This window comes from Octopus sinensis, linkage group LG7, assembly GCF_006345805.1.
Source record: "Octopus sinensis linkage group LG7, ASM634580v1, whole genome shotgun sequence".
In the NCBI taxonomy this organism is placed as follows: Eukaryota; Metazoa; Mollusca; class Cephalopoda; order Octopoda; family Octopodidae; genus Octopus; species Octopus sinensis.
Window position 1 is genome coordinate 3,186,623 of NC_043003.1, and position 13,553 is coordinate 3,200,175.

Sequence of the window (13,553 nt, forward strand, 5' to 3'; positions counted from 1 at the left end):
CTAAGGTTTGGTGGAAGATTTTAATTCAAAACTTATGAAAACAAGACATTTGTACTACAGAGCCAGAGGCACTTTCAGTTGGGTTGGTATCAAAAGGGTTAAGAATAGTTTCTCTATTATATTTTTTAACCCTTTCATTATTGTATTTATTTTGAGATGCTCTGTGTTACTTTTAATTAATTTTAAATATAACAAAGAATTTAGTAAAATAACTTAGCTATCATTAAGCTAATGTTAGGAACATAAATTGTGACTAGGGTTTGGTGGAAGATTTTAATTCAAAACTTATGAAAACAAGACATTTGTACAACAGAGCCAGAAGCAATTTCAGCTGGGTTGGTATCGGAAAGGTTAAAGGCAATGTTGACCTGAAAATGTAGATGAAATGCCATTGAACATTTTGTCTGGTGTTTGGAGCAGGGGGGGGGGGGCTGATCAGGTACATTAACCCAGTACTTGAGGAGTACTTATTTCATTGACCCCCCCAAAAGGACAGAAAGCAAAGCTGACCTCAGCAGGATTTGAAACTAGAACGTAAGGAACTTGAAGAAATGCTGCTTAGCATTTTATCCAACACACTAATGATTCTGCCAGCTTGGTGCCTTAATAAGTGTTTCCAATTTCAGCACAAGGCCAGCAATCCTGAGGGGAAGGGGAATTTGATTGCATCGACTCCAGCACTTAACTAGAATTTAGAATTAGAACTCCGAAGGCAAAGAGTTGGGACAAATGCCACTAAGTGTCTTGTCTGTCTTGCTAATGATTTTGCTAGCTTTCCACCTTGATGATGATAATAATAATAATTATTATTATAAGAAGAAGATGAAGAAGAATGATTGAATGGAAAGAGTCAGAAAATATAAATAAATACTGAAGGCATCAAGGAGTAGAATGAAAATGTGTCACCGAAAAATTGGCTGAAATTTAAGGTATTGTCTGAGAACAGAAGGTAAAGGTAGAATATCAACGTCACAAGTTCTGGAAAGATGTTGGAGAATGACTATTCGACATTGACTTTGTAAGTTCAGGATCCGTGGCATCTGATAAACAAGGATACTAACTTCATCGGAACTCTGTTTGTGATCAAGGACCCTCATGTAGCTGCCACAGCGGGAAAATGCGAGTTGGTAATTAACACGACATATTCTTATTAAACCAGGAAGACACGATGTTAAATACTTAAGTAACGTTATTGTATCGGCGTTAAACAAATATATATCAGAGAAAGCTGTGACCCCAAAACGGTTGTCAGTAAGTTTTTGAACAATAAGTAGAGTTCCGTCTTTGCTGTAGGAGAGATGAAAGCGGCTGCTGCCAAACAGAACAGGTAGACACAAGTTGCTGCGTACAACAATTCCCATTTCGGATAAAGAATAAGTGACAAGTTCGTTACAGACGCCGGTTGCTCGACACTCGTAGTTGGCTACAGCAATACGAGACCACCTGAAACGAGGGTCAAAGGCAACGTATGGTTGAACAGCGTGATTCAGGGTAATGATGTTGAGGACTTGAAAAGTCTCGTGAGAATATATATACAAATCATAGCTTGATGTTTTACTAACTTCAGAAAAGGAGAAGAAAAGAATAGCCGTACGAGAGCAGTCGGGTGTGATGTCACCATTAACAATAGTCATATTTTCCTTTGGAGATAACATGATGCCAAGGGTCTTCTTTTGTTGTATGTCTACAATAGGAAATGCAAATTGGTTTACAATTCCTTGTTGTCTGTGGAGTATGAGAAGGATGAGATGGTCCCGGCAGGAAAGGGCAACGCTACTGATTTCGTAGTCATCATTCACAAAAGCTGCAAGTTCACTTTTATTACTGCAGGAAATTAAAATTTTCAATGATTTGTACCTGTTAAATAGATAAAGGAAAAACAATCAAATTCATCAAGAATTTTGTATTTCTTTGTTAAACAATCAAACAACACAATAATATGTACTTCTTGATTCCATAAATCTTACCATTTTGGTACATTTATTTCATTCATGTAACAATCTGCTACTTTTCCACTGTTTTAAATAATCGAATGGCCAAAGAGATGAAATTTTAATTTGTTAATTTTGTGCATTAAACACTATTGTCAATGTGATTAGACAAATTAGAGATCTTCTAAAGTTATGAGGCATCATTGTAATTAGGTCTGCTAAGGTCATTATGTACAGGTGTAAAACTCCTTTTAAGATTCCAAACCAAATGGAGGCCAGTATGAAAAATATTCTTTTCTACTATAGGCACAAGTCCTGAAATTTGGCGGGAAGGGGCAAGCTGATTACATCAACCCCAGTACTCAAACTGGTACTTAATCTATCGACCCTGAAAGGATGAAAGGTAAAGTCAACCTTGGCAGAATTTGAACTCAGAAATTAGTGGCGGGCGAAATGCTTAGCAGTATTTTGTCTGAGTGTGCTAACGACTCCTTAGGATGAAAAATATTATTCTATATAGGAACTGAATTTGCTTCCTTGCATGGGAGATCATTCTATAAGAAGATTCAGGAATCCTAATAGACAATACAAAGTAAACTTGTACATCATCATCATATATATATAACTATATATATGTATGTGTGTGTGTGTGTAAATTACTCATCAGAAAAGGTGGCCAAAAGCGTTCGTGTATTACATAGAATAATGCCCAAGAAGTGAAGAGTGAATGAGTTATATTGAATAAGAAAGAGAAATAAGCAAGTCTGAGAATATAGAATGGTGCTATGCACACACACACACACACATATGAACGCACACACACACACATGCACACACACGTACAAGGTAAAAAAAGAAAACCAAAAATGTGTGAAAAATTCAATGAAAAGTATTGAGAAATGTAATTACCTAATCTCTAGATTTTTGGTTCCTTTCTGAAAGAGAATACGTACATAACGTGAACAAACTGATCCATCACAGTCGACATCTCTGCAGCAGTAGCGACGAGAGTTTTGGAAACCATAAGAACCTGGATGAGGAGAGAAAGAAGAAGGCAATTAATGGGAGTGTGAAGATATTATATCATCATCATCATCATCATCATCGTTTAGCGTCCGTTTTCCATGCTAGCATGGGTTGGAGGCTTACCTGGCTGAAACTTTGAAGTCACTGTCAACAGCATACTTGTTTAAGAATAATAAATTTGTACTCAACAAAAGTACAGAGTAACACTTCAGATTAACGTAAGATTGTTTTTATTGTAACTGAACATAAAGACAAACGTGTGTGTGTGTGTGTGTGTGTGTAACATAACAGTTTAGAAAAACACCATTGCACAAAATATTTTAACAATTTTTTATATTATTCCCAATATTTCATCATCATCATCATTTAACATCTGCTTTCTATGCTGGCATGGGTTGGACGGTTTGACTGGGCTGGCAGGCTGGAAAGGCTGCGCCAGGATCCAGTCTGATTTGGCGTGGTTTTCTACGGCTGGATGCCCTTCCAAACGCCAACCACTCAAAGAGTGTAATGGGTGCTTTTACGTGCCACTGGCACGGGTGTCATTTGCGTGACACCAAAGTGCGTTTACGTGTCACTGGCACGGGTGCCAATTTGCGTGACACGGGTATCTGCCACGACTGCGATGTTGTTCGGCTTGATGGGTCTTGGGGCTTCTTGGTCACTGCCTCCGTGAGGCCCAACACTCAAAATATATACATCAAAAGGATTTTTAAGTATTAAATGGCTATGAGAAACCATCCAAGTAAAATGGGAACCGAAGGGGGTCTATAGCTAAAAAATGGTCGAGACATACTGATTCTAAGGGTACACCTGGCAAAGGGTCCATATTGTTCCACATGCAGGAGAACACTGTGGAATATACCCGTGTTTACTGGATATCTTGGGGAAGCCTGTACAATGTCTGTCCTTATTTCGTTAGGGTGCTGGGGTAAATGATTTGAAGGTATTAGGTAGAGCGACGAGTGTCTAAATACATTAAGGTGTAGCTGTGGTGTAAGATGGAGAATTACCCACGAACGGCCATAGAGGACAGCTTTTAGGCAAATGAATTTTTTTTTTATTATTTATCAATAGGCGCAGGAGTGGCTGTGTGGTAAGTAGCTTGCCTACCAACCACATGGTTCTGGGTTCAATCCCACTGCATGGCATCTTGGGCAAGTGTCTTCTGCTATAGCCCCGGGCCGACCAATGCCTTGTGAGTGGATTTGGTAGACGGAAACTGAAAGAAGCCTGTGGTATATATGTATATATATATATATATATGTATGTGTGTGTGTGTTTGTGTGTCTGTGTTTGTCCCCCTAGCATTGCTTGACAACCGATGCTGGTGTGTTTATGTCATCGTTACTTAGCAGTTCGGCAAAAGAGACCGATAGAATAAGTACTGGGCTTACAAAGAATAAGTCCCGGGGTCGATTTGCTCGACTAAAGGCGGTGCTCCAGCATGGCCGCAGTCAAATGACTGAAACAAGTAAAGAGAGTAAAGAGTAATGTTTTATTATATTGTATCTGGGGAGAGTCATTTTCTTTTTGTGCCTTATTATGTAACACACTCACCGGTAAAAATTTCCACGTTTTTCTTATTTTTATTGTCCCCAGACACAACAAAATATGCTTCAACACACGAACCTATATAAAGAATCTGGCAAACCAAATCCCAAAACGAAATATTTTATTAGTTTATGACAGAAGGTTACTTCCCTTGCCTCGTAAAGCCGCCACGACTAACTACCCCCTCCTTTGTGTGTGTGTGTGTGTGTGAGAGAGAGATTCTGGGTTATTTCAGCAGCTTAACTTCTGAGGTTGTATCAAGATTTATATAACGAATACAAAATATACAAATAACCATGAAACGTGTTTTTATTGTTAACTAGCAGTATCGCCCGGCGTTGCTCGGGTTTGTAAGGGAAATAACTATATAAGCATTTTTAGAGAGTTATAGCCAAAAAGTAGCCAAAAAATGCATTAAAAATGGAAAAAAAATTATGGTAAATTTTTTTTTTAAATCGTTGACTCATCGTAGATATTTTTAGAGAGTTACTTCCCTTATATAATAGCGAAAAAATGCATTAAAATGGAAAAAAATGGTAAATTTTTTTTAAAATCGTAGACTCATCGTAGACGCGCGCTAATACCCAGAAGGGCTCGGTGTGAATCACGACTATAAGATACCCGGTTTTGGTTACACTGCACTGCAAAATGTGGGAGTAGTTAGGAATCTAAATCGTAGAACAACCTTACTTTTATATATAAAGATATATTCAATGATTTGCATTTTTAGTCTTAAGCGTGGCTGTGTGGTAAGAAGCTTGCTTTCCAGACACATGGCTCCGGGTTCAGTCCCACAGTGTGACACCTTGAGCAAGTGTCTTCAACTATAGCCTCGGGCTGACTAATTGTGGGGATTTAGTAGACGGAAACTGAAAGAAGCCCATCGTGTGTGTGTGTGTGTATATAATTCTTTTACTTGTTTCTGTCATTTGACCGCGGCCATGCAGGAGCACCGCCTTTAGTCGAGCAAATCGACCCCAGGACTTATTCTTTGTAAGCCTAGTACTTATTCTTTCGGTTTCTTTTGCCGAACCGCTAAGTTACGGGAATGTAAACACACCAGCATTGGTTGTCAAGCAATGATGAGGGGAGAAACACAGACACATACAGGACGGGCTTCTTTCAGTTTCCGTCTGCCAAATGCACTCACAAGACTTTAGTCGGCCCAAGGCTATAAGAGAAGACACTTGCCCAAGATACTATGCAGTGGTATTGAACCTGGAACCATGTGGTTGGTAAGCAAGCTTCTTACCACACAACCACTCCTGCACCTACATATATATATATATATATTTCAAAAATGTAACTACACATGGACTGTTAACATATATATACATATATACATATACATACATATATATACATATAAATACACGTATACATACATATATATACACACACATACATACATATACAGACGTATATATGTGTGTGTGTGTGTATATATATATATATACATACACATATATACATATACAAATATATATACATATATATACATATATACACATACATACATATACATACATATACATACATATACATAAATATATACATATATACACACACACTCACTATGTGAAAGACTTCTTTCAGTTTCTGCCTACCAAATCCACTCACAAGGCTTTGGTCAACTTGAGGCTACAGGTCATGACGCTTGTCAAAGGTGCCATGCAGTGGGACTGAACCAAGAACCACGTGGTTTGGAAGCAAGCTTCTTACCACACAGCCGTGACTGCACCTATATATATATATATCATCATCATCATCACCATCTTCATTTATTGTCCGCTTTCCTTGCAGGCATGGGTTGGACAGTTTGATTGGAACTGGTAAGCTGGGGAGGTTCCAATCTGACTCGGCATGGTTTCTACTCTTGGGTGCCCTTCCTAATGCCAACCACTCCAAGAGTGCAACGAATGCTTTTTATGTGCCACCAGTATGGGTGCCATTTACATGACACTGGCAACGGTCACGACCACGGTTTCTCAAGAACAGCATATCTCCAAAGGTCTCAGTCACTAGTCCTCACCTCCGTGAGGCCCAACATTCAAAGATCGTGCTTCACCACCGTTTCCTGAGTCTGTAGGTATTAATTGATAAATGAATGACAAGAGCTGTTTCAGCTGTAAGGAATTGTGCAGCCAGAATTAAGTGCTTCTATGACAGCTTATATAGCCTCATCAGTCTAACCCATGCTGTCATGGAAAAATGGACGTAAAACTGAAAGAATGGATGAGGTCTGAAGGGGAATGTGGAAATATAATTTTTATAACACTTACTTTATTTTTATATGATCTAGTCTGAAGCGGAAGGTCAAAGACACAGTCTTTGACCGTTTGCAAGGCTTCTGAGATTGATGATGGTTACAGAGAAGTCGTTCATGGACTAGAAACCTGACCCCAATGTTTGCAATGAAGGATTACTCTGAGCCTTGGGTCAGGGTGCCACCCCACCTCACTACCACACCTTTCTTCCCAGCTGATGGGGCCTTTTGCCTTGCAAGTTACTTGGTGACCCTACTGGTGCTGGTGCCACATAAAAAGCTCCCATTTTATGCTCTGTAAAGTGGTCGGCATTTGGGAAAAAACCATGGAACATAACAAAACAGACCATGAAGCCTGGTGCAGCAACTGGCCTTAGCAGCTCCAGTCAAACTGTCCGACCCATGCCGGCATGGAAAGCAGATGTTAATCGATGAAGATGATAAGTTAATTCAAGAATGCAGTTACTTACTTGCTACTGAGTCCCAGGAATGGTTATCTCCAGAAAACAGAAGTTGCCATGGTTTCTGATAGGGAGGTAATATAACTTCGTAACTCGCAGACGGTGGGGAGATTTTCTTAATCAAATTGCCCATAGGTTTAGTTTCAAACGAGCCTCTGAAAGGAAAAGACGGAAAAGGTAAAATCAGGTAAATTCAAAATAGTTTAGAAATGGCTGTTGTTGTTGTTATTGCTGTTTAGCCCACACCACCTCATGTCAGCCCTGATCAAGCAGAGCTATAATCAAAGATGTTCCAACCTTGCCCATCTGGTCTATTTTCAGATATGATGTATGAAAATCAGGTGATGGTTTCCCATCTTTTAAGCTGGTAGGATTTGACATTCAGGGAAATCTTGTTTGCCGTTTCTAGAAGGTTGAATGCCTACATTAAGCAGGGATTTTAAAGCATTTTATAATTTAAAACCTGCAAAAGATTGTCAACCATGTCCCCATACTCTGATCACCTGGCTGTTGAAATCATCATTACTAGAGAATGGTAAAGTGGCTTCCAAGGACGTGAAGAGTTTGGTTTTACTTTACATAAGAATGAGCAACAACAGAACAAGGATGGATATAAGAAGGCTGTTTTTGGTTTGGCAAGATTTTGTCATATATCTTTATTTTTTACTGAAGCTTTAGTAGAAGATATTTGCCCAAGGTCCATGCAGTGGAACTGAACCCAGAACCATGTGGTTGGGATGCAAACTTCTTACCACGCAGCCACTAATAGAATTTATACAGGGTGGCCCCAAAAGTAGGTTTACAGTTATTTGAACTCATATATTAACAGCTTTGATCTTAATTATAAAAATCTACGATGCCAGTGCCACCTGAGTGGTTCCGTGCCAGTGGCACGTAAAAAGCACCATTGAGTGTAGTTGTTGCCAGTGTCGCCTGCCTAGCTCCTGTGCTGGTGTCATGTAAAAAGCACCATTCAAGCATGGTCAATGCCAGTACTGCCTGACTGACCCTCGTGCTGGTGGCACGTAAAAAGCACCCACTACACTCACGGAGTGGTTGGCGTGAGGAAGGGCATCCAGCTGTAGAAACTTTACTAGATCAGATTGGAGCCTGGTGCAGCCTTCTGGTTTGCCAGCCCACAGTCAAACTGTCCAACCCATGCCAGCATGAAAAGCAAATGCTAAACGATGATGATGATGATTATCATCATCATCGCTTAATGTCCGTTTTCCATGCTAGCATGGGTTGGACGGTTTGACCAAGGTCTGGGAAGCCAGAAGGCTGCACCAGACTCCAATCTGATCTAGTAAAGTTTCTACAACTGGATGCCCTTCCTCACGCCAACCACTCCGTGAGTGTAGTGGGTGCTTTTTACGTGCCAGGCAAGGCTGGCAACGGCCACGATCGAAAACCATTATCCTATGCTAATTCAGTTAATTTTGTCAAGCTTCCTTTTCAGTTTGTAAGAGAGAAATTTAAATGTAATAAAATGTTTTAAAAGAAATTTAAAGTGCCTACGGGATAACTGTAAACCCACTTTGGGGTCACCCTGTAGAGTAACTCTTAGCTCCAGCCTTTGGTTCCCATTTCCACAGAGGCATATGGATGCCCTCAGTTTAAAACCCCAGGTACAGATCACTTTGTAAGGGGCCTGCTTAGAGAAAAGTTACCATTGCCGAGTTGATTCAGTGAGCTCTGTTTAAATAATCCTTCAATCACCATTCTGACTTAAGATGGCTACAACCTTCTTGTAACAATGTCTGTTGTCCTAAGATTAAAGACTCAAAAAATGTACTTGGTTGATTGACCGATCAATTTATCGAGTAATCGATTAATTAAATGGTTTAATAGATTGACTAATAATAAAAGAAGTGAAAGAGAACCAGTGTGTGTGTTTATCCTTGGCATAATGACTCTCCCAAGACACAACAGGGTCTGTTTCAACACACGAATTCACATGAAGAATCTTGCAAACCAAATACAAAAACAAAATAATTAGAAAATTTGGTTTTCTCTTTAGATAATCCCTGGCTAATACAGTTCTATATTTAAGAGATTAGGAATTATGTACATTATTTACATTTTATGGATATTTGTCCTCATCTTATTTGTTGTTAACACAACATTTCAGCTGATATATCCTCCAGCCTTCTCAGGTGTCTTGGGGAAATTTCGAACCTGGGTTTTCATTCCTAAGGTATTTGTCAATGTTATGGAAACCGGTATTAAGAAGGATAGGAAAATATTACATTTATAAGCCCTAAAAATTCACTTCATAATTGCCCATGGGCATATGGCATAGTGGTTAACCCCAAGATTCCAAGTTCAATTCCAGGCAGTGATGATGATATGAAACCATTATTCTATGCTAATTTAGTTAATTTTGTCAAGCTCCCCAACCCTAACAACAACATCGAAAAATACTTTATGAATGAGAACCCAGGTTCAAAATTTCCCCAAGACACCTGATGAAGGCTGGAGGGTAAATCAGCCGAAACGTTGTGTTGGCAACAAACAAGATAAGGACAAATATCCGTCAAATGTAAATAATGTACTTAATCCCTGGCTATTCTCGTCATTTAAGCTAATTAATGGTCCAGGCATTAACATTAAAAGAATCTTAATGAAATGGGAGTTACTTTACTGAAATATGGTTCTTGAAACATTTCATGGAATGGCAAAGACACTGGAACATGATGCAGTCTTTGGGCCCATCAGATCCTGTTAAAGCATCTGACTCCCTACCAACATGGAACATGGACATAAAATGATGATGTAGTATCATTTTTGTGATATTTTTCAAGTTGTTTTGTGGGATTTTTTATATTCAGAAGCATTCAAAATATTTCTCCTTAATGTCTAAAAAACAAAAAAGAATGTTCTTGAACCATACGCAAAAAAGGCCATTTTCTGCAGGTTCAGTGGTGGATGTATTCTCCCACTGGATGGAAAGCTGGTCCATCAGAGGATTATTCTGAGCAGACTGGAGCAAGAATTGAAACCACAATCATGCAATCGTGAGTGCAACACCCTAACCACTGAGCCATGTGCCTCCACATTTATTTGTATTCTTTTCTACTCTAGGCACAAGGCCCGAAATTTTTTGTGGCCAGTCGATTAGATTAACCCCAGTATGCAACTGGTACTTAATTTATTGACCCCGAAATAATGAAAGGCAAAGTTGACCTTGGTGGAATTTGAACTCAGAACGTAAAGACAGACGAAATACTGCTGAGCATTTCCCCCATCGTGCTAACGATTCTTCCACACGCCTCCTTTATTAGTGTTACTCTTGTGTCTATACATTTTGTGATAGTGGAGTTGCCGATGGCTAAAAACTACAATTCCTGTTTAGTTGTGCAATTTTGAAGTTTGCGAAGGTAATGTTTTCTTTGCTGATGGGTTTGTTATGATGATGATGGTGATGGCTTAATATCCTGTCATGTAAGTGATAGCCGGGTGCATGGAGCAGAAAGTGATGTATGGTAAATAGTTATTGTACTTAACTCGACCGCTTACGTAAGCTAGTGTCAATTGCTTTATATTACTGTTCCTTCACTTCTTGTGCTGTCCAGTGGCACAGGGAGGTCAGATGCCCTCGTGGAGAAACCCTTGTGTTTGCACCCTGCCTCCAAGCCACCAAGTCCTCCCTTAGTCATAGGCTCATAAGGCTGGTTTCCTGGATTCTGTGACATACACTTGAGGGAAGCCATAAAGTCACGCACCCTCCTGCAATATGGGAAATTAACATTCTCTCTTACTTTTTTTAAAATCTCTTTTCACAGCTGCTGATATTACTCACAAACCAATCCTCATTGGATGGAGGCAGATAATCAACAAGGCGGCAGTGGGGAGGGCAAAGGAATGGGGTGGGATTTGGCACAATCATGTAATTGGACCGTTTTATTCTAAGGGCTCTGTGACAGGTGATTCGTATGTGGACCTGCTTAGCAACTAGATGATGCCTCTCGTGCATTCACTTGGAAAGGGAAATCCTGTCTGGTTTCAGCAGGATGGGGCTCCACCCCCCCATTATGCATTACAGGTTCGTGGTTTTCTAAATGAACATTTTCCAGGGAGATGGCTCGGGTGTCACGGGCCAATTGAATGGGCCCCACACTCACCAGATTTAACTGCCATGGACTTTTTCTTCTGGGGCTTCATTAAATCCCTTGTGTATCCTGAAAAGATTTGTGACCAAGGACATCTTCAAAGAATTGTCGAAGCGTGTGAACAAGTCAAAGGAAATGAAGAGTAATTTGAGAGGGTTCATCGCAATTTCAAATTCCGTATGAACACTTGTTTAGAGCTCCATGGCCAACACTTTGAACATTTGTAATGGATTGCCTACTTCTTTGCTAATAAAGCATACTTGATATCTCCCATGGTGCGTGGCTTTGTGGCCACCCTGTCTGCTGTAAGGTTCCTCACTTTTGCAAGCTGAAAGGACTGGATCAACATGAGATGAAGTGTCTCGCTCAAGAACACAATGCTATGCCCAGTCCAGGTCTTGAAACCACAATCTTAAAATCATCATCGTCGTCGTTGTTTAACGTCTGCTTTCCATGCTGGCATGGATTGGACGGTTTGAGTGAGGGCTGGCGAGCCAGGAGGCTGCACCAAGCTCCAATCTGATCTGGCAGAGCTTCTACAGCTGGATGCCCCTCCTAATGCCAACCACTCTGAGAGTGAGCACAATATCCTGATGCAGCAGGCCCAAGCATGCTGCCTCCATAAAAGTGTGGCCCAGGGCAGACTGCCACCCACCCCCAAGCTATGCTATTGGCATCGTCTCATGATGCTGTGTGCACCAAAGACTCTTCTAATGATGGTGTTTGAGAATCTGTTGTGGTGGAGCAGTTGCAACAGTGTTGTTCTTGAGAATTGCGGTAACAATGTCTTTTAGTCATTTACTTGTTCCATTTATTAAATTGTGCCCATGCTGGGGCATCACATTTGAAAAAGTTTTACTTGAATGAATTGACTCCCGGACTTATTTCTATTAGTGTCTTTTTGTCAAACTGCTAAGTTATAGGGACACAAACACACTGATACTGGTTGTATCATTTGGTGGTGGAGGACAAACAGACAGACACACATATATATATCTGTAATATATTTGATGGGCTTCTTTCAGTTTCAATTTCAATCTACCAAATCCACTCATAAGGCTTTGGTTGGACCAAGTCTATAATAGGTGCCACACAGTGGGACTGAACTCAGAGCCATGTGGTTGGGAAGCAAACTTCTTAGCACACAGCCAAGCCTGTGAAAGAGGTCTAAATTTGCATTGGAAAAAATTAATGAAAGCAATAATTTCGAAGTAACCATATTTAATTATTACAAATCCTTTACAAAATTTAAGACAGCTTAACAACAAAAACTTCAGGATTGGCTGTGTGGTAAGTAACTTGCTTACCAACCACATGGTTCCAGGTTCAGTCCCATTGTGTGGCACCTTGGTCAAGCGTCTTCTACTGTAGCCCTCAGGCCAACCAAAGCCTTGTGAGTGGATTTGGTAGACAGAAACTGAAAGAAGCCTGTCATTATATGTGTGTGTGTGTGTTTGTGTCTGACTTTATCCTTCCATCATTGCTTGACAACCGATGTTGGTGTGTTTACATCCCCCATAACTTAGGGGTTTGGCAAAAGCGATCGACAGAATAAGTACCAGGCTTATAAAGAATAAGTCCTGGGGTTGATTTCTTTGACTAAAAGGCAGTGCTCCAGTATGGCTGCAGTCAAATGACTGAAACGAATAGAAGAATCAAAGAATACCTCCAAAAGTTATCCCAAATTAATTGGGAAAAGTAATTTTTTCCCCTCCGAGCAGAGTTATCTGTGGCTGGTTGGCCGATCCGGTTTGTTTGGGGGAAGAACAGGATTGGTATTAGTACAAGTTAGTAACCAAATACACCACGATTAAGAACGACTGTCAGTAACTAAGTGAACGGCACACAAATCTCGTTCCTTACTAGCTGACGAAACGAACCAAGAAAGAGGCCTCTGTGTGGTATCTTGGTATCCTAGAAATAGCAGCCCACCATCTTTTTTGTCTGTTTTTTGACAAAAGGATACAGGAATGCATGAACTTAAATATACTGTCCGGGTGGGGTGGGGGACAGAAAAAACCCCAAAACAAAGGTAAAAAAAACCCCGGAATAATCTCAGCTGGAATGCTTTAATAGCATGTCAGGGCTTGGCTAGGGTCAAACAACGGAGTTTGGCAAGGAACAAGGAATCTGTGGGTATGGAGGAGATGGCGTTGAAGTAGACAACACATGTGAGGTATTTGTCTGTGGGAGTTGCTGCTTA

The 13,553-nt window shown here is 40.2% G+C and overlaps 1 protein-coding gene across 1 annotated transcript in view; it reads right to left on the bottom strand.

Annotated features, from left to right (window-relative positions):
- Positions 1 to 267: 267 nt before the first annotated feature.
- LOC115214231 overlaps positions 268 to 13,553 on the bottom strand; it is a 15,248-nt gene continuing 1,962 nt past the window's right edge. Inside the window, exons 2-4 of the mRNA XM_029783353.2 lie at positions 7,248 to 7,393; positions 2,841 to 2,961; positions 268 to 1,857 (exon numbers count right to left, since the gene is read on the bottom strand). Of these exons, the coding sequence (XP_029639213.1) occupies positions 903 to 1,857; positions 2,841 to 2,961; positions 7,248 to 7,371 (1,200 nt within the window). The 5' untranslated portion in view covers positions 7,372 to 7,393 and the 3' untranslated portion in view covers positions 268 to 902. The remainder of the gene's footprint in view (positions 1,858 to 2,840; positions 2,962 to 7,247; positions 7,394 to 13,553) is intronic.